The sequence below is a fragment of the Ciconia boyciana genome, chromosome 1 (assembly GCF_034638445.1).
Source record: "Ciconia boyciana chromosome 1, ASM3463844v1, whole genome shotgun sequence".
NCBI classification, from domain to species: domain Eukaryota; kingdom Metazoa; phylum Chordata; class Aves; order Ciconiiformes; family Ciconiidae; genus Ciconia; species Ciconia boyciana.
This window is the reverse complement of record NC_132934.1, coordinates 160,057,581-160,078,901: the sequence shown is the minus strand read 5'-3', so window position 1 is coordinate 160,078,901 and position 21,321 is coordinate 160,057,581. Positions and strand designations below refer to the sequence as shown.

The 21,321-nt window shown below is 39.4% G+C and overlaps 1 protein-coding gene across 4 annotated transcripts in view; it reads right to left on the bottom strand.

Moving 5' to 3' along the window:
- TMTC4 (transmembrane O-mannosyltransferase targeting cadherins 4) overlaps positions 1-21,321 on the bottom strand; it is a 61,515-nt gene that overhangs the window by 22,853 nt on the left and 17,341 nt on the right. For 3 of the 4 annotated variants that reach the window (XM_072849936.1, XM_072849934.1, XM_072849935.1), the window contains 6 exons: positions 10,319-10,416; positions 8,114-8,206; positions 3,136-3,297; positions 2,135-2,337; positions 257-428; positions 41-172 (listed from right to left, as the gene is read on the bottom strand). In XM_072849936.1, coding sequence (XP_072706037.1) covers positions 41-172; positions 257-428; positions 2,135-2,337; positions 3,136-3,297; positions 8,114-8,206; positions 10,319-10,416 — 860 coding nt within the window. The remainder of the gene's footprint in view (positions 1-40; positions 173-256; positions 429-2,134; positions 2,338-3,135; positions 3,298-8,113; positions 8,207-10,318; positions 10,417-21,321) is intronic. The other variant, XM_072849937.1, reaches the window with a different exon arrangement.

Here is a 21,321-nt window from a genome sequence, read left to right as displayed (position 1 = left end):
TTTAAAAAAAAATAATTAAAAGTCTACATGAGCGACTTACTTTTGCATTCAGAGGGCACACAGACAGTGCACTCCGAAAAAGCTGTTCTTCTGACCTCCACTGACTGCTGCGGAGTGCACAGCGCATAACATTTATCAACAGGATTCCAAGTACTGCCACAGCAAGAATTTTCTTAAGGAAAGAGAGACAAATTAAGAAACAAACCATTCGATTGAAGCACTTCATCATCAACTTTACTGACTGTTTTGATGGTACCTTTTTCTTGGCTTGCTTACTCAAGAGACTAAATCCATATGTAAACAGAATACAATATCCAATACTGGGGAGGTAGATGACTCTCTCTGCAACAACAAATCCTACTCGGAAGAACAGGTTACTTGCAGGAAGAAAAGGGATAATAAGAAATCCAAGTCCCAGTGTAAGAATTCTGCAAACAAGAAACAGATTCTCAAATTAACCACAAATCTTAACAAAAGTACCTTTTCCACTTAACATATAAGCTTTATTTAAACACTGTAGAAGGATGTGCGTATGGAACAGGGCATTCAAAAGCAGCCTTTGAGAGCTACATAACAAAATCAGATTAAGTTTCAGTGAGGTTTTGACACTTCATTCCATCAGGCACTTTTAAAATCCTAGCTATAATTCCCAGAAAAGCAACGTTCATGCTTCCAGGCCAGAAAATAGCCCCATTACACATTAATACATAATACCTATTTAAAACACACAGGCAGGAAAAGTAATGGTAAAAGCTACCTGTCTATTTTTGGAACTAGTAAGTCAGTAACAGGGCAAAAAATATAGCTCACTGTTAAAGAAGAAACTTAGGTACACATCCTACTGAGAGGACGTTTTCTTTCCTAACAAATACATCAATAGTAGAATCCATTGTGCTTAATGACTAACCTGAAAGTTAGTAATCTACACTTTTTCTACAGTCAGCAGAGAGAGGCACTTCTTAAGGGCAGTTTGCCTTCCTTGTTTTAGGTATCTGTGTTAGGATGAGTAATCCTCAGCAGGTACCTATGGACTATACAGAGCTTAGACAACTGAGACTAGGTACCTTACTTTTACAGAGCTGACATAAGGGAATATGAATCCCAGATCTGTGTCAGATTTGTTTGTTATAAAGGCCACAGGCATGGTAGTTTTCTACTCTAATTTTTACAAATAAATCTCTATACTGTAATGTAGATGTGTCCTCTTACTCTTTTCTCTTTCCCAAGAGTCCTAGGCCTTCACTATACTTTTTGTCTTTACTTTTTACTAAAAAACTGTGCAGCAATATAGGCTTAGTGTGTATGTTTTTACTAGAAAGTATGACATCACTTGTAGCAAGAATTCCATCCCTCTTCAAAATTATTTTAACTGGGCAAATGAGTATGGGAACACAGGAAAGGAAGGCAGGTGGGATGTTAACATTTGAGGGGATGAGGGGGAAGAGATGAAATTACAGAATACCACAGAAAAAAAAAATATTCAGCACTCTGAACAACAGAATGACCTCGTTGTGATTGAGATGTTGAAAAATTTTAAAGAACTGAGAAATTAATTATACATAAAATCCATGGGAACAGACCCTGAAAAGTTAAATGGAAACCCTTGGTGAGACAGAATAGTTAATAATAAATTTTCTGAGTTCCTTTGGGTAAAGTACAAGTAGTTTCCTCAGTAGATATTATGGGTCAGCATTTTATTTTTTAATTGTATGGCCACGGACAGCATTTCTACCTCCTTTCAAGGTACCTCTCCTCTCTCTTTCATTTTTAGGAGAAGACCAAAGGAGATGATGACTTGCAAGAAGTAGGGGCAACAACGTACATCAATTCGTACTCTGTTCTGAACACAGATTACTTTTTACCACCTACAGTGTTAAGGATCTCAAAATGCCATTTCAGGAGAAAAATAAAGCAGCCATCCATACCTCCTCTTCCAACTCTGTTTCCCACTAGTCAGTGTACAGTGATGGGCCCAAATTGGGATAAAACTGTCATGACAGCTATAAATATTTATTCGAACTGCATTTGCTAGACACTTGTTCCACTGAATTGTTAAGAGTATCAGTAGTGGATTTAACAAAATAATACTGTACTCAAGTCGGCTGGGCATTTAAAATTCATCACTGTCTCTTACCTTCTCTTATGGCTGTCTTCAGAGCACAGAGCTTGGCATATCAGACCAATTAGGCAGAACCAAAGTGCTGCTAGTGCAATTATCCTCCAGTCGCTGACGGATTTAATGAGGGGTATGCAGCCCATTGACCAATCAAAACACAGCCACCAGGGACACAACAGCAACCATGCATTCAACGAATAGTAGTAATTATAGTTTATAGCCTGTCAGTCAAAAAGAAAACAAACATTTATTTGATACTAAACTTCGGGGGGGGGGGGGGCGGGGGGGGCAACTTTAGTTCTTCTCTCTGCTATAATTTCCCTTATCACAAAATATATCTTATACAATAAAGAGGCCTTAAATACTGTTAGACTACAACTAGTTACATATCCATTTATTTTACAGCTGTGAAATTAATTTTTAATTTTTTTTTAAACATAGCTAGGTGGCTCTCCTATTCAGAGCAGGAAAATGCAATTCTGTGCTCTCCAACCAATATTCACATGTAAAAAAAAAAAAAAAAAAATCTACAATAGGAGAAAATGTCAAAAGACAGCACCCACTGTCTTCCCCCTTCATTCTCCATCTCCAGAAAGAGCCTTAATGCAGTCAGAAGTATAAAGCCAAGACATACTCCAAATGCACCAGACCAGAACTTTATGCTATTTTCTTCAATTGTGAAAGAACAGATGAATAGTCAAACACAGTACGTGGAAAAGGGATGAAACCCAGCAAAAGCTAAATCCTTGCATGCATGGGAAAAGTAGTGAGTAAATAGAAATGCACTTAAATGTGTGCGGTGTATGCTGAACTGAATGCAAAGATTATACAAGGTATATTATTTTAAAGAGATTGCAGAAAATCATCACAGCAGCACAAGGGAAGGTGACTTATCACACATCTTGAAATGTAAAGACTGCCCACTTTATTGTTTCTTTGAAGCACAGAAAAGAAAATTCAATTTGATGACAAAGACAAATGTTCTGAGCTGGCCAGAAAACATCAACTTCATAACTTACTCTCACAAACAGACTGTCTGCAAATGAAGCTGGGTTGTCTACTTCGGTGAAAGCCGGTGGCCCTGTGCCCATAATCCTCCAGCGTATATAAAGTATACTGGCCCCTCCAGACATCAGAAGAGTTATCCTGAAAAGCAGCCCCTTTCTTAACAGCCCAGCATTCTACAGGAAAGAAAGAGAAAAAAACCTCTCATATAAAAGCATTATTTTGTTCTCTTCCACACTACATTCACATCCTTTTCGCCACCATCTCAGAAAGAAGAGGCTACTCCTGTGCATTTTTGCTATTAGAGCTGACATTTTTCTTATTTTTGCAGTTACTAGAAAGCTCTCAAACTTTACTATGCTTTCATTGGCTAATTGCAAAATATTTTTTTGCAAACATTTTCATTTCCTTCTCAATCAGAAAACTTTTTTATTCAGGAACTCTCTCTTACAAATCCTCAGTAACTCTATAGCTGATGTAATTTTACACAGCAATTTCTGACAGGGAATTTGAGCAGAATACAGCCTTTAGTATACAGCACATTAAATGGATCTATCTTTTTAAAATGGAGGATGGTTACTTTGTGAACTTTGTTTTAAATAGCTATATCTAGTTGATCGCTCATCACTGAAAGTTTTTGTCCACTTACCTCTTTAGAGGTAAAATTACATTACTGCATACAACAAAACTGCATAGTTAGAAACTGGGAGGAATGGGAAACTGAATTAAAATTTTCACCATCACTAGCATGATTAAAAAGCTTTTATCCAAAAGATTAGGTGACAGGCACCCAAATCACTTTGGTCAGGCTAAAATTACCCAAGATCTAAAAAAATTGTGTTGTATCTACTTACCTCAGTTGATTGACATTGCATATTTTATAATATACACTTTAGGGTCTAAAAAAGGCAATTCACATAAAACATAGAGAAGTGATGTCATAGAAGCTAAATTTGACACACTTTACAATTTTTTTACCCCATGAAGTATAACACATTTTCTCAAGCACACATCAGTTTCATAAATGAAAAGAAAACTACTGTATACTGTAGAGGTTCTTCAAGCTTCACCAATAGAGACTGGAAACAGAATCATCAGTAACTATAATGAGATCCCTGACACAGCTTTGAGATGCAAATCCAAGCTTCCAACACCCTACCCAGCTAGCAAATGGTAACTCAGATAGGAAATGAAGGGCTGCCTTAGAGCTGCCTGAAACCTGATGGCTGAAATTATTCTACACTGCCTCAACAAGTCATTAGAGAAGCAGAAGATGGAAGACAAGAGTTTCTCTGAAAAGAGAGATCATTTGGGCCACTTCCCTTTCCATTCTACACATCTGAAGATCAAAGTGTCAGTAAACTATGGATTTTTACATGGAAGAGTTGACTGGATCCTAAAAAATACGGTCACATGATCTCCAATATTAGTTTTCCTTTATTCCTACCTTCCTCCCTTAGTCTGATATGCTTCTATTACCTTTAAAAACCTACCTGATAGTTATACTTGATAAGTTCTACGTCCTCCATGGGAGCTGATCATTTTTACCTATTTTACCTATTTACCTACCACACTGATTATTATTACCTATTATTGCAATACGCTGATTAGCAAGCGCCACCATAATTATTTAGGAGATCAATATTAGTTATTTCTGAAGACTAAAAACAATAATTAAAAAACCCAGTAGGCTTACTGCACAAAGACAGATTTTCAATGGTGCCCTGGCTGAAGATATTTATTCTCTAAAATGATAGCAAAGTTAAGTTTAAAGCAATATTCAGATGGGTTTTTAATAGTTGTAATTGACAACGGAGTCATTATACAATATTTAGATGAATGCTTAAGGATAAAGAAGTTTGTAATGTTGATTTTACATAAGTTAGCCTTTGTGCTCAAATGACTACTTCCAATTTACACATCTCAGTAACCAAAATCACTACAATGAGGATTACAGGAAAACCATTCCTAAAAACTGTTTTTGGAAGAGAATTGTGCTATGAAGGAAAACCATATAGTGACGATTTATAACTGCTTTATGATAGAGTAACTACACAAAACCTCTCATCCCAGGCTTCATTTCATTTAACAGTGCAGCTTCTTAAAGGCCAGATTTCACAAACCACCATAAAATCTCTTAGTAGGCAGAATTTAAGAAGTGGAAGAAGTATTATTGTATCATCTTTGATTTAGAGTTAACTGAAATCTGGCATGAAACTGAAACCTGTCTCAATTGAGAAGAAAAAAAATCTGCAAGTAAGAATTTAAGACCTGTCTTTCAACAAAACAAAACAAAACAATCTTAGATACACTTCCATGAAAAAAACAGAACAGATCTTTGTAGGTGGCAGGAGCTAAAATTAATTACTTCTATTAAAAGAAGAGGACAAAAAAAAGGCACATTTGATGTTTTCTTCACTCAGACAGAACTGTTTAAAAGTCACCAAACGGAAGCATAATGCTTTGAGTTCTTCATGCTTAAAGAGTAATCCTCCAAAAAGGTTTGACTCTGACACATTTCACAGAATCATAGAATGGTTTGGGTTGGAAGGGACCTTCAAAGATCATCTAGTGCAACCCCCCTGGCTACGGGCAGGGACAGCTTTCACTAGATCAGGTTGCTCAAAGCCCCATCCAACCTGACCTTGAACACTTCTAATAATGGGGCATCCACAACTTCCCTGGGAAACCTGTTGCAGTGCCTCACCACCCTCATAGTGAAGAATTTATTCTTTATATCCAATCTAAATCTACCCTCTTTCAGTTTAAAACCATCGCCCCTTGTCCTGTCACTACAGGCTCTGGTAAAAAGTCTCTCTCCACCTTTCCTATAAGCCCCTTTTATATACTGAAAGGCCACAATGAGGTCTCCCCAGAGCCTTCTCTTCTCCAGGCCCACAACTCTCTCAGCCTTTCTTCACAGGAGAGGTGTTCCATCCCTCTGATCATCTCGTCACCCTCCTCGGGACCTGCTCTAACAGGTCCATGTTTTTCATCCACCCCAGAGCTGAACACAGTACTCCAGGTGGGGTCTCACCAGAGCGGAGTAGAGGGGCAGAATCACTGCCCTCGACCTGCCGGCCATGCTCTTTTTTTATACAGCCCAGGATACAATTCACTTTCTGGGCTGCAAGCACACATTGCAGGCTCATATCCAATTTTTCATCCACAAGTATCCCCAAGTCCTTCTCTGCAGGGCTGCTCTCAATCCATTCATCCCCCAGTCTCTACTGATATTGGGGATTGCCCTGACACAGGTGCAGGACCCTGCACTTGGCCTTGTTGACCTTTATGAGGTTCACAAGGGCCCACTTCTCAAGCTTGCCAAGGTCCCTCTGGATGGCAACCCGTCCCTCAAGAGTATCAACTGCACCACTCAGCTTGGTGCCATCTGCAAATTTGCTGAGTATGCACTCAATTCCACTATCTATGTCACTGATGAAGATATTAAATAGTATTGGTCCAAGTATGGACCCTTGAGGGACACCACTCGTTATGGTTTCCACTTGGACATTGAGCTTTTGACTGTAATTCTTTGGATAGAGCCATCTAGCCAATTCCTTATCCATCTAACAGTCCATCAGTCCAAACCATTTCTCTCCATTTTAGCAGCAAGAATGTTGTGGGGGACCATATCAAAGGCCTTACAGAAATTCAGGTAGATGACATCAGTAGCTCTTCTCTTGTACACTGATGCCGTCACTCCATCGTAGAAGGCCACTAGATTAGTCAGGCACGATCTGCTCTTGGTGAAGCCATGTTGGCCGCCTCTAATCACCTCCCTGTCTTTCATATGTTTTGACATAACTTCCAGGAGGGTCTGTTCCCTAATCTTCAAAGGCACTGATGTGAGGCTGACTTGTCAGTAGTTCCCAGGGTCCTCCTTATTACCTTTTATTTCCATCACTTTAATTCTGAACTGACTGCTTTAGTCCGCTACAGCTCTAAACTCTTTCCTTGTCATATGCTAGTTGACATTACTCTCATTATACAACAAAATTGTCCAGGATTCCTATTTGCTGCCTGAAATGCTCCTGTACCCCCCACTTAGCCATTCTTGGTCAAATCTACTGTTTCAGTTCTAGAGATTCCACTTTTACCAGTTTCCCGCCGAAGCTCCTCACTTCACTCTTTGCGAAGGAGTTTAAAAGTCCCATAACACTTGTGCTACTCAGAAACGTGAGCAAGACTTCTCTGCAGTAAAACCACTGAGCAATGCAAAGTACAATGACTTTCAGCCTTGCTGAACCTTGGATGGGAGAGGCAAATGATTTAGCTATTGAACAGTAGTGATGTTCTAGTAGGCTGTTGGTCTATTTGGCTGCTATCAATCATTCACCTGAGACTGATTGTTTCTGTGATTTGCTTGCCAGTGCAAATACTAGGTGCCAGATTCCATTTGAGCCAATACTAGATAAAGCGATATCAACAAAAGGCAGAAATTTGACCCTTAGCAACTATCAGTGTTTATATATTTTTTCTTTTAAACTCCCAAGCTAGTAGGAAGTGTCTCCTGTTTGGCAATTTGTATTCTGAAAAAACACAGTGTAATACTTTAGTGGGATCGGCAAAGTAGACATAATATTTTTTTAATGAACTTTTTCAAATGTCTAACTATCTTATTTGAGAATCTGAATAAATATCTCTCTCTTTACTCTGACCAAACTGTGTTAAACAACCTTGTCAGGTGCATAGCCACTGACCCTGGAGAACTTGTTGCATCAAGCAGTCAGCTCTTCCACACCATATTTTTAACATACTGTTGAGAGAAGTGTGGAATGGATTTCACCATCCAATGCAATTCTAATGCTATCCCATTACTACTCATGTTGCTGCAAAGATGTCATAGAACATTGCCTTACTAGGCTGACTGAAAATACCTTTATTTTTTTTTAATTCTCAACAACAACACAACTGTCAGAAGTTGTATCTTTGTCTTTTAGTACATGACTGTCTGAATGGCCAGAATGAACAAAACCTCTGAGGACTCACCTCCAATGACTTGTCCTTATGTAGTAACTTTTGAATAAGTTCCAAAACATTTAGCTTGTTAATCACCAGTGCATCAAACACTGCATTCAAGCCCTAAGCAACCAAAAGAAAAATAAGAGCTTAAGATGGAGCAGCTAACCACAAATATATTTTTTTAAAATACATCTTAAATTCCACTTCTACCATGAGTTATTGTACGTCTTAATACTGATCCCAAACAAGTAGAGAGATACGTTGGTAGTAATGATGGCAGAATGGTAAATTGAGAACCTGAGCTCAGAATACCATGTTACTGTAATGGGGATTCTCTTGCTACATGGAATAACCCTTCAGGGAATACCATGTACCAGCAAGCTAGACCCTATATGCACGGTCACAACAGTATTCTGCTCTCCGTCTTCTTTCCCAAATGTTCCACAGCGCAAATGCTGCGGTCAAAAGGTAAGGCTTCTGTCAGTAAGATGGAGTTTCTTTAAGCCTTCTACTTATTTTTTGCTGTGCAGCATGTATCTTTTAACTGTCAGGTTTCAGAAATACTATTTTTAAAGGGTACATAAATTGTTGCCACAAACAAAGGCTCAGAAAGGTTTAACACAGGTATCAGGCTTGCTTTTCTTGCAATTACACCGATATACACAGTGGAAGTTGCTGGGGAAAAAAAAAAAAAAAAAAAAAAAAATTAAAGTTCTATGTGACATCAGCCACTACACATAAAACTAAAGCATATTCAGTGCTTTGCAGGACTACACTTGCACATACTATGCCCAAGCAAGCAACCAAAATATATCCAGGGGTAATTCTGTTGAGGTGACCAGCAAAATCCAACTTTAACATTTTCCCTTCAATGTTTCAGCAATCACCAACCATGACAATCCTTGAATATTTAGTCTATATACTAACAACTTTGGAAATTACATCAATGTTCTAAAGACTAAATGGAAAAAAAGACAGTAAAAATAGTTCCAGGTGAGGCAAAGAGTTAGGACACTGGATGCCATAAGTCTCTTTCTAACAGTCAAAGGGAGAAGACAGAAGATAGGTTAGAGAGTAGCGTGGCTCCATGTAGAAAGGCCACCTGGCAGTTAAAAGGCTTTTGGCTCACTTGCATGGAGATAGGAAGGCAAGAATCCTGCTGAAAAATACATTCAGCCTACAAGCAATCTTTTTAATTTGTGATTTATCCCCTCATTCCTCTGACCTGTGCCCCTCAGCACAACAATAAATATAATCGTCCTACCAGTGCAACAGCAAACAAATAAAAATCCCAGATCCAATAACAATTCTGTGTCTGCTGGCTCAAATAATTACTTCATACCACTAAAGGAAATAATCACACCATGTTTTAAGAGAATTCCTTATGTTTTCCTTACAGATACCTTTGAAAAATACATTACTCTACAAACATCTATCCAAAAATAATGCTTTAAAAGCAAGAATTTTTCTGTAATTTCTTCTCCCTTTTTTTCTAGCAAGGACAAGAGGGTCCTTCCTGCAAATAATTCTTCTGATTCTGTTGCTTTATCTATGTCAGTTAAAGCTACAAATTTGATTTATTTATAAAGGCACATGGCTATTATAAAAGGTAAAAATCACAGATGTAGCATTTCAGGTGGCTGATTTGGTCACCCAAAACACAATGTCTTCACTGAAGTAATAAAAAGCAAGAGCACAATTAACATGAACAGTACCTATATCTGTTTGCATAGACAGATCCTTAAATAAGGGACAGAAGGAAGAGATTCAGTATTAGAAATGCATAAACAGTGGCCCTACTTCTAATTACACTGGTCACAAAAGCAAGAAGGTGGAGCTTTTAAAAGTGCTCTCTTCCAGTTATGTCTTTCTTTGTAAGCCTTCACCATGAGGTTTGTAGGCCTACTATCTTGACAATTACATTAAAAAACTAGGCCAACAAACAAGATACACGTTGAAACTAACACTGTAAAACTTTTAAATTCTGGAAGAAATTAACAGATATATGCAACCTGCTTAAAAAAGATAAAATGAAGAATTCCAACAGATTGATAGGGATACAATCAAGACAGATCTACTAGAATACTGCTTTTTGTCAACATTAACTAGTTTTCTGGAAAGAACAAAAAGGTGTGCATGCTATTAGCTGTGGAGAAGATTCATCTTTGTAGGCTTTACAACTGCACCTGACAGATGCTGAGGTCGAAAGTCAGTCAGTAAGAGGATTCTTACCAGTATTGTAATTCCTTGTTCTTTGCACAGCATGGCTATTGCACCTAGGATAACACTCACCAGCACCCAGAATACAGAAAAATTATGTCCTTCCTTATCTGTCAAAATAAAGCATGCCATAACATTAGGTTTATACATCTGAAGGTAAAGTTAGACATTTAAATAAACATTAGAATTTTAAAAACATATAGCATTTCATCTCACAATCTTTTCTATCAGTCAAGATCTGGATACACAGACTTAAAAAGCATAGGGCACCTCCTGCAATATGCTGGCATTTGTCCCTTTATTGCAGTCATTTTCTATTCTCAGAGACAGTAGAAATCTCCCTGTTTGCTAGACGTTTTAGCCAGACTAATTAGAACGGCAGAAGCTTCACATAGTTTCCACAATTCATCATCTGCAAAGGTTAATTCCCAATATTTAGACACATTTATCATCCTTAGCTAGAGCTCTATCATTACTGGCCACTCTCTTCCAAGCTACCACAAGAACAAGAAATTCTTTCTAATGGTTGCACATGAAGAGTCACACACGCAAACTGTTTTAACTGTAGTCTAATCTACAAAGGCACAATGAGCTGCTTCGCCAGGGCTGCTGCATTTAGCAAGTACCTCATGTCATTTCATTAGCACTGCAATGGAATGCCATGGAGCTCAAAAATTTCAGCATCTGAGCAGAGAAGCAGTTAGTTCTTGCACTCAGGAAGCAGTTTTACAGCAGGGTGAGGAACTCTGGGGTTAAGAGATCAAGATAACTACGGCTTCTACTCAAAGAAAGAGTCTTTAAAGACTGCACCATGTAGCTGATTTTGGGTACTACAAGCAGGCGTTTCTGAGATTAATGTAACAATAAGCCCTACTTCAGGCACGGTACTATCACACACACAGTACATGGGTACTTCACATAAAAACATATCTGTCAGAACCTCTACTCCACAGGTGCAAGCAACAGAGGGAAGCACTCAGCTCATTCAGAGGCAGTTTCTTGATTCAAGCAACATGGGCTCTACAGGCATCACAAGAATCAATCTTTGACCTGGCACGTGAAAAAACAAAGTTGAACTCTGCATTCATTGACTGAATCCTTTTCTTACTTTCCTTGATCTCTAGAGCAGTTCTTCCCTACTGCTAATGCAGGTTTGACCCTCAGTACTTAAATAGAACTTCAATGATGGTATATGGAAAGAGTAAATGGCAGAATTAAGATTAATTTCACCAGAAGTAGGCACCTATACCTAAGCTAGTATACTAGGCTTCCTTTCTAACTGGTTGAGAGAAGGGGACACCTTTAGGGATTAAGCTACCTAATTAAATGCAGTTGTCCACCTTTCAGAGAAGTAGCTCGCTCTCTTCACTGATTATAAAGAGAAACTAGTATACTAGCTCAGATGTTGTTGAGTCAGATACAAACCATAACAAGTGTGAAGAGGATCTGCTGACATTGGCCTCCTCTCATTTTGAAGCAGACTACTTTTGTGGCAGAGAGCAGAAGTTTTCATAAAAATATGTGGAAAAACAGGTTTTGAAGTTGCTTCTAGCACTCCTTTCTTACCTAAGACTTAAAGCTTCAACAGAGTGAATATTAAGATGTTTGAGATTCATCATTGCAATACCTAGTAGGCATTTGTTCCTTCTTCACTCCAAATTATGTCCTCACAGGTGAGGTAAGACTTAACATCAGAGGTGCAGATGTTATAAAGTTAAAAGAAAGCCTTCTGAAGGAAAGAAGTCATACACATCTCAACAATACCAAAACAAAACATGGAAATACAAAATACATAATGACTAAATTAAAGAAACATTGCAACTGAAAAAAAAAAAAAGGCAATGAGGAAACTCCAACTCACATCAGTTACACAGAAGAACAACTGAGGGTTGTAATTCATGGAGAAAGGGGCTTCAAAATTCATTCTAAGAGTATTGCTAAGAATAAAAGGAATCTGTCCTAAATGCGTCCCTTGAAGGAGCTCTTCAACTCTTCAGACTCTGCAATACAACAGACTGTTCAGCTAGTTCTTGAAATTAACTTTTGGTTTGGTTTTTTTGTTTGTTTGGTTTTTGTTGTTGTTGTTGTTTTGATTTGTTTTTTGTTTTTTTTTAATGTAGAAATAAACTAGCTGAGAGAATGCAAAGATGGAAGGCAAAGTAATTGACTGTGTTCACAAAATGACAATCAGTCATTCTTAGTAAGTGTAAAAGGGAGAACAGTGAACAAAGCCAACGGACTTCCCTGAGTTTACTGAAGTATACTTTCTTCAGCTGAGAGGTTTCTTCTTCCCAGAATCAAATTCTGGTGGAAAGAAGTCAGGACAACTAAGCACTTCTCAGACAAGCAGTATTCAGTACACAAATGCAAACTACCTTAACATGTAAGATAGTGGGAAGTATGTATAGTAAGAGACCAGCTGGCGATTCACAAATGCTTTGATGATTTGAAACATAAGAAGTAATAGGAAAAAGGAACTAGGTCAAATTATCAAGGACAAGTACACCAGCAGCACACTCGTACAGAAATGAACTCAGAAAGGTCATATCACAAAATGAGAAAAGGTAAGTATGTAAAGAACAAAACCCACAATTCCATAGATATATTAGTAAGAAGAGCAGCAGCAGGAGTTATTCCAATACTCAGTGGGAAAGAAAATGGACAATGCCAAGAAAACAGAAGTGTTCTGTGACTTTTAGCTCCATTTTTTCACAAAGAGGTCAGCTGCAATCAGATGGCAAGCACAACACCAGCAGAAAGGGAGCAAGAACAAAAGCAAAAACAGTGAACTACAAGACACAGAATTTACAGAAGTTAATCTGTTTTAAAATACGATTGATTAAATTACTCCAACAGGTCCTATACAACCCAGAGTAATCTCAACTGTTACCTCTGAGAAATCAAGAAAAACACATGAGAATCCAGACGCTTGAAATAAAACAAAACAATACCTACATGTCTACTTTTAAAGAGGAGAAGAGATATGAAAGAATAAGCTAAAGAAACAAAGCTAAGCTCACTGGTCAGAATTACCCAGAAAAAAACCCACTTAAGACAAAATATTTTCTAGGTGACCCTCTAAAACGTAAAAGGATATGATTAATTGTTTGCTAAAGACATATTTTAGCCACTTATATTAAACTAAGTATAATTTCTGACTTGGACAGGAAAAGAAAGGACCTTCCCAATGAAAGCAAACCCATAAACATCCTATACCTTGCCTTCACGAAGGCATGAGAATACCACTGGAGACAGTGTGAAATACGCCTGAAAAAATATGGGCTGCATCTAATTATTATAGAATGGGTACAAATAACAGCTGGAAAACTACACTAAGAGTCTAGCTCATTGTCAAAAATGTAAAGATACATTCTGGATTGGGTCATTCCTTCATCTGGCTCTAATAGATAATTTTAAAAGTTTGCATGATGGAATAAGGAATATGCTGATTAAGTCCAGAGGTGCTGCCAGGCTGCAATGGCCAGGAAGCATATTAAGGGGACGGACATCAGAATTCCATTGACAAACTGGAGAAATGGTCTGGTGAAAAAACCTGATAATCGAATGCCATTCAATAGGCACACATTCAAAGTTGTGCAGAAACAGACTTGTCTTCTTGTGAACATCCCAAGTCTCAGATGCCAGGAATGCCTCAGCATGTCAAGTGTAGCCAAGCTTAAGTATGGACTCTCAAAGATGGTAAAAGCACCCAGCAAAAGAGAAATAAAGTGGGACCCATAATGAGGATCTTACGAGAGACAGTGTCAAAGGCCTGGACTTTAGTAAGGCTGGACTTTCGTAAGATCCTCATAGAGAAGCTGTTGATGTACAGGCTGGATGTGCAGACAGTGAGGTGAATTGAAAACTGGTTGAATGGCCAGGCCCAGAGGGTGGTGATCAGTGGCAATTTTCTAAGTCTAATTGGAGGCCAGTAACTACCAGTGTACCCCAGGGGTCAATACTGTGTCCAATGCTGTTCAACATCTTCATTAATGATCTGGATGATGGGGCAGAGCACACCCTCAGCAAGTTTGCAGATGACATAAAACTGGGATGAGTGGCTGATATGCCAGAGGGTCACAATGCCATCCAGAGGGACCTCAACAGGCTGGAGAAATAGGATGACAGGAATCTCATCAAATTCCACAAGGAGAACTGCAAAATCCTGCACCCGGAGAGGAACAAGCCCAGGCATAGCACATACTGGGGGCCACCAAGCTGGAAAGCAGCTTGGCAGAAAAGGACCTGGGGGTCCCAGTGGACACCAAGTTGAACATGAGTCAGCAATGTGCCCTTGCCGGAAAGAGAGCTAATGGTGTCCTGGCCTGGATTAGGCAAAGTATTGCCAGCAGGCCAAGGGAGAGGATTCTTCTCTACTCTGCACTGATGAGGCCACAGCTGGAGTCTTGTGTCCAGTTCTGGAATCCCCGCTACACAAGAGCCATGGACATACTGCAGTGAGCCCAACGAAGGGTCAGTAAGATGATGAAGGGACTGGAGCATGTCTCCTATGAGGAAAGGCTGAGAGAGCTGGGACTGTTCAGCCTGGAGAAGAGAAGGCTCGGGGGATCTTGTCAACGTACATAAATACCTGAAGGGAGGGTGCAAAGAGGACAGAGCCAGGGTCTTCTCAGTGGTGCCCAGTGACAGGACCAGAGAAAATGAGCACAAACTGAAACAAAGGAGGTGCTGTCTGAACATCAGGAAACACTTTTTTTACAGAGAGGGTGAGTGAGCACTGGCACTGGTGGCCCAGAGAGGTTGTGAAGCCTCCATCCTTGGATATATTCAGAAGTCATCTGGATGCAGTCCTGGACAACTGGCTCTAGGTGATCCTGCTTGAGCAGGTCAGCTCAGGTGACCTCCAGAGGTGCCTTCTAACCTCAACCATTCTGTGATTCTGTGATCAAGATCTCCTCCTGAAAACCATAATCTCTGTTCCTTTGTTTTCTTTTGCAGCCTCAAAAGGTCGATACAGTCATATATAGAATTGTAGTATTATGAAAATTCATCAGTGATTAAACTTCAAAGAGAAAGAATTTCAATTAAGAAACATTTTATCTTGTGCTTGTTCCTGGGTCAATACACAGAACAGCCCCCTGCCCCTCCAACTGCAGAAATCTCAGTAAACTAGGCTGGAAAAATAGATACAAAAGACCGTCATTCAGCAATGCATTCAATCTTTTTTTTTTTTTTTTTAACAGTGATTTGAAAATGTAAAGCACTGCATAAGTGCTAATTATTATTATGAGATACGCAGATGCCAACAGAAGTAATCAATCTAACAAAGCACATTCCCCTAATACAGTGCTGCTTCCCACCAGAAAAATCTTGTGTCAGAAAACGAAACCAATCTTTCACTGGCACCTGTGCCTGGTTGAAACTGGTACACCATATTGTGAGTGGGCATTGTGCCACTCTAACAGATGGACAAAATTGTAAGCATGCCAAAGAAAGAGAGTACTTGCTTCTGTTTTTTCTAAGCTAGAAAAATATAGTGTTTCTATAAGAAACCAAAAAGGGTTGCTCAGATGGTCCCTCTTTAGGAGTATGTTAAGTCTGAGGGGATTAAAGTTGAGGGGATTCAATGAAATACCTATATAAACCCTAAACAAGCCATGAGGGCTCTTCCATTTAGACTGCTAGACTTAAGTATAAGCATTTCTAGAGCAAGGATGCATACACAAAGTTGTTTTACAGCGTGGAATTGACTGGTCCTAAATTTATGAGCAGCACATTGAAGATACACCTCAACTCTGTCTTCCTAAACGCTAATCCTATTTCGAGAAACCTTATTTTGCAGTGTCCTAAATCCACAGGTCAATGAAGACAAATTCCTTAGAAGTTAAGGATTTGAAGAAAATACTACATTTAGAGTACCAAGCTTAGTCTTACTTTAAAGTCAAACAAACAATAATCCAAACAATTATTATGAATTACTCTTTCACTGGGTAAAGAACTGGCTGGATGGCCGGGCCCAAAGAGTGGTGGTGAATGGAGTTTACTCCAGTTGGCGGCCAGTCACAAGTGGTGTTCCCCAGGGCTCTGTGCTGGGGCTGGTTCTGTTTAATATCTTTATCAATGATCTGGACAAAGGGGTCAAGTGCACCCTCAGTACGTTTGCAGATGACACCAAGTTGTGCAGGAGTGTTGATCTGCTTGAGGGGAGGAAGGCTCTACAGGGAGACCTGGACAGGCTGGATCGATGGGCTGGGGCCAATTGCAGGAGGTTCAACAAGGCTAAGTGCAAGGTCCTGCACTTGGGTCACAACAACCATACGCAACAACACTACAGGCTTGGGGAAGAGTGGCTGGAAAGCTGCCCAGCAGAGAAGGACCTGGGGGTACTGGTCAACAGGCACTAATATGAGCCAGTAGTGTGCCCAGGTGGCCAAGAAAGCCAATGGCATCCTGGCTTGTATCAAATATAGTGTGGCCAGCAGGACTAGGGAAGTGATCATGCCCCTGTACTCGGCACTGGTGAGGCCGCACCTTGAATACTGTGTTCAGTTTTGGGCCCCTCACTACAAGAGAGACATTGAGGTGCTGGAGCGTGTCCAGAGAAGGGCAACAAGGCTGGTGAAGGGTCTGGAGCACAAGTCTGATGAGGAGCGGCCGAGGGAACTGGGGTTGTTTAGTCTGGAGAAAAGGAGGCTGAGGGGAGACGTTATTGCTCTCTACAACTACCTGAAAGGAGGTTGTAGAGAGGTGGGAGTCGGTCTCTTCTCCCAGGTAACAAGTGACAGGACGAGAGGAAATGGCCTCAAGTTGCGCCAGGGGAGGTTTAGACTGGATATTAGGAAATTTTACTTCACTGAAAGGGTTATCAAGCACTGGAACATGCTGCCCAGGGAAGTGGTGGAGTCACCATCCCTGGAAGTATTTAAAAGATGTTTGGATGAGGTGCTTAGGGACATGGTGTAGTGGTGGTCTTGGTAGTGTTAGGTTTACGGTTGGACTTTATGATCTTAAAAGGTCTTTTCCAACCTGTATGATTCTGTGATTCTGCGATTCTGTGAATTCAGACATTTAGGCATTTGGCATCTCCTTCTTCAAAGCTAATTGAGCAACTTCGGGCTCAGCCAGGTGACAGCTTGGAGCAGTTTAAGTAGTCACCATCTTCAGGTGAAACCCGGTAATTAATTCTGTGAAAGCACCTACTCCTTTGAAAGTCAAAGCAAAATAAGTTATGCTGAGCTCCTGCAGGAATTTTTAATTTTTGACTGAAATAGATCACAAACCATCATATATTCCATTGAATATATGATCTTGCCTGTGGGGATGGTATCTTTCAACTAAACTACTACAGATACTCATCTAACCAAGCTCTAAGATTTCCCTGCTTGTGAATTGCTAAGCAAAGGAGGAAAAATTACCTAGTCTTAAAAGATCACATAAGAATCCACTGTTAGGATTAACTTAAGTCTGAGATCATCTTGTGTGTCTCCAAATGTACATACTACTGCAGCTCAGCTCAGTGTTTCACTTAATAATGAAATTACAATAACAAATGGCATTCCTAAACATATCCAAGCATCTCAAACTGATTACATACACACGACAGTAAAGGGATTATCTATCCCCAAATTACACTACCTTGGACAAGCAAAATCTGGCACTAATTCTACAAAAAAAAGGTTATTGTTTCTCCTCTGCCCACTAAAATAACAAAATTGTTCGTTTTTCCACATACAGCTATTCCCTGCCAGTATGTTCAAATATGAACAGTAGGGCACACAGTTGAAAAATCAGGGCCCACATGTTTAATAATAGTGAATACCTCTTGACCAATTGCAAAATAGCTAACAAATTCCCCATATCTTAATGATCTCTCTCACACAGGAGACTTAAACATTTCCAATCTATAGGAAAACCTCCATAATACAAACCTCCAATATTCACAAAACTCATCACCACAGTCTACTTCGCATGTTTTATTAAATTAGCAATGAACTAGTAGATGATTAACGGGCGACTACACAGAACAGAACAAAACAGAAACACACAACCAGAACAAAGTCATTTTTAGAAGTCATAGCATATGAGCAAACAGTTGATCCCCTATTTAATATCCAGGCCATTATTATTCACATGAAGCAAATATCACAAACTCATAATTTTGCATCACTCAGAGATCTCCAATGCAGATGGCAAATACATGCAACTGGATCACTGTCAAGGTTGAAGACAAAGGAAGGCAAAATGAATACTACAGCAGTTTTAAAAAGCCCTATGAATTTCCAGAGAAGCTGCATTACAATTCAACAAAGTTAATAACCCACAATTCCCTTCAGAACATACCTAAACAGTTGTCAGCTCTTGCTGTCTCCAAAGCCTATGCAGTGGATTTGTCCCCACAGTTGTGTTTTAAAACAGCAGGACAGAATGAGAACAACAGATTAGTTCCTTGCAATATAAATGTTATCCTATCAAAGATGGTAACATAAAAAACTGTATATTGGGAAAAAGTAACAGAATTTTAGAACTTCAGTAAGACATAATTTTATAGCCCACATAGTGTGTTAAATGCTGATACTTTAAAAAAAAAAAAAATTAATGCTACAGATTCTGGCTAAAAGAAACTGTCTACCCAAAAATCCAACAAAACCACAAATAAACTACATCAGGCAAACAAGCTGCAGTATATCTTGAGCTTTACAAAAAACATTATTTTGCTTTGGAAGTTTTCCAGTCTGACACTGATATTTTTCTGATCTCCTCATTGTTTTCATTATTATATATACTTCCCCACAGCACCCCCAAATCCTCTACAGACATTTTATGAGTCCTTACTCCCAAGCCAAAAAAATTTCTTACATTCATTCACTTAGACATCAGCCAAAAACAAGGACTAACCAGTCTCTCTTCTATGACTTTTGTCTCTGTTAGAGAAGACTTCAGGGACGACAGTTCAACAACTACGTCTACGCTAGTGAAAAACACAGATTTCTGGAACTCAGCTGTGCACAAATCTCACATTGCCTTGCTCCAAGAATAGTCAGGTTCTTTATGAAAGACTTAAGATAACCTATCTGTCCGAGAGCAGGATTGGGATGCTGCTGGTGACAAACCAGTATAAGTTACTGAGGACGGAACCATATCAGTAGCATGAACTCAGGCTTTTCAATATTTGTTTTACTCTGGTGCTCACTCAAAGTTCATCATTAAAAGCGAACTAGCATCAAACATGTTTTGGTAACTGTATTGGAAAGACAATACAAATACAGTCCACAAATCCTGAAGGGCTTAGAGGTCTACCCTCTTTTAAGTACTCCAAGAGTCACACTCTCATGCATCTATTAACAACAATTAAAAAAAAAAAAACACCTTTGATAGTTCTTCTACTGCTTGTAAAAAGCTGGTGACTTAAGTGCTATATACATGTGACAGCCAAATCCAGAAACAAGGACACATGCCGTTGACCTAAGGTTTAGGGTCATGCTTGCCTTTAATATATAAAAATCTAGCAGGACAAAAGGAAACAGGATGTTAGAACAAACTGGTAAATCCCACTTTTCTGCAGGATCATCATAAAGCAGCTATATTTCATTAGAAACAGAAGCCTGATGCAATGGAACACACAGAGGGGTTTTTGGTTGTTTTCTCCCCCTCTTCCTTACTAACAAAGACTATTCCACAAAGATAAATTACCATCTTGGTCTGACCTAGAAAGTGATGCAATACCAACTCTTAACTTGGACCAGAACTATCTGCACTGGCGGTATTGCAGACTTTCTGGATCTTGTGGATTTGCCAGCAGAAGGAAAACATTCTGAGAGAAGAAATGGTGTTTTCTCTTTGCTGCTTAGGGGACATTGTTTAAGTCCATTCTTTAAACTATATAAGCATATTTTTAAAATGCTTGTTCTTTACCTATATTCAGAGTGAGATCAATTTACATTTAGGATTAAGACAGTTTTTCCTGTCTTTGACTCCCTCAATCTATGCAGAATCAAACTCAGCTAAACTCAGATAAAAAGGGTAAAAAGGGTAAAATAGGGTAAATAAGGAGTTATTTACTTGTGATTTACTATTTATTTACTATTTACTATTAATTTACTATAATTTACTATTATTTGTGAATGGCTAGAAGAACTGTTCACAAAAGAAGGAAATTCATACCACCTGAATGGAGGCATCCAAGGGTAAAACTTCACATTTACTTTAATACAACAAACCCACTGAAAAGTCATACTCTACTACAGACACTTCCCCATATTTGGTTACCTTTTCCTAAAGCCTTTCATACAAACATAGAATCACAGAACAGCCCAGGGGAAGGGGCCTCCAAAGATCATCTGGTCCAGCCTTTCGTGGGAAAGGTAGCCTAGATGAGATTACCTACTACCCTTTCCAATTGTGTCTTGTAAACCTCCAGTGATGGGGACTCTGCCACATCTCTGGAGAGGTTGTTCCAGTGATTGATTGTTCTCACTGTAAAAAATTTATTTCTCATATCAAGGCGAAACCTCTCCCAGTGCAACTTGTACCCATTGCCACTTGTCTTGTCCATATGGCTTCTTGTGAAGAGAGAGCCTCCATTCTCTTTATAGCTGCCCTTTCCAATACAGACACTACCCTTTCCTATACAGATACTAACGTTCAAACAGCTGCCTGATGGGTTGGACCAACCTCCCCTCCCAAAGGAAAAAAAATCATAGCAAGGGCAGAAAGTAAAACTATTTGTGGTGGTTGGTGGGGTTCAGCTAGCGGATACGTGGGTACAGTGGAGAACAGGATTGCCGTTTGGAGGAACCATGACAAGCTGGAGGAATGGGCTGACAGAAGCCTCATGAATATCAAAGCCAGCACCATGCAACAGTCCAGGCCGGGGACTGCCTAGGCAGCAGCTCTGCAGAAAAGGATCTGGAGTTCCTGGTTGACAAGTTGAAGATGACTCAGTAGTGTGCCTGTGCAGCAACGAAAAAGGTTAAATACACGCTGGGCTGTACTAGCTACAGCATACCCAGCAGGTCAGGGAAAGCGGTTGTTCCTCTCTACTCAGTTCTTATCAG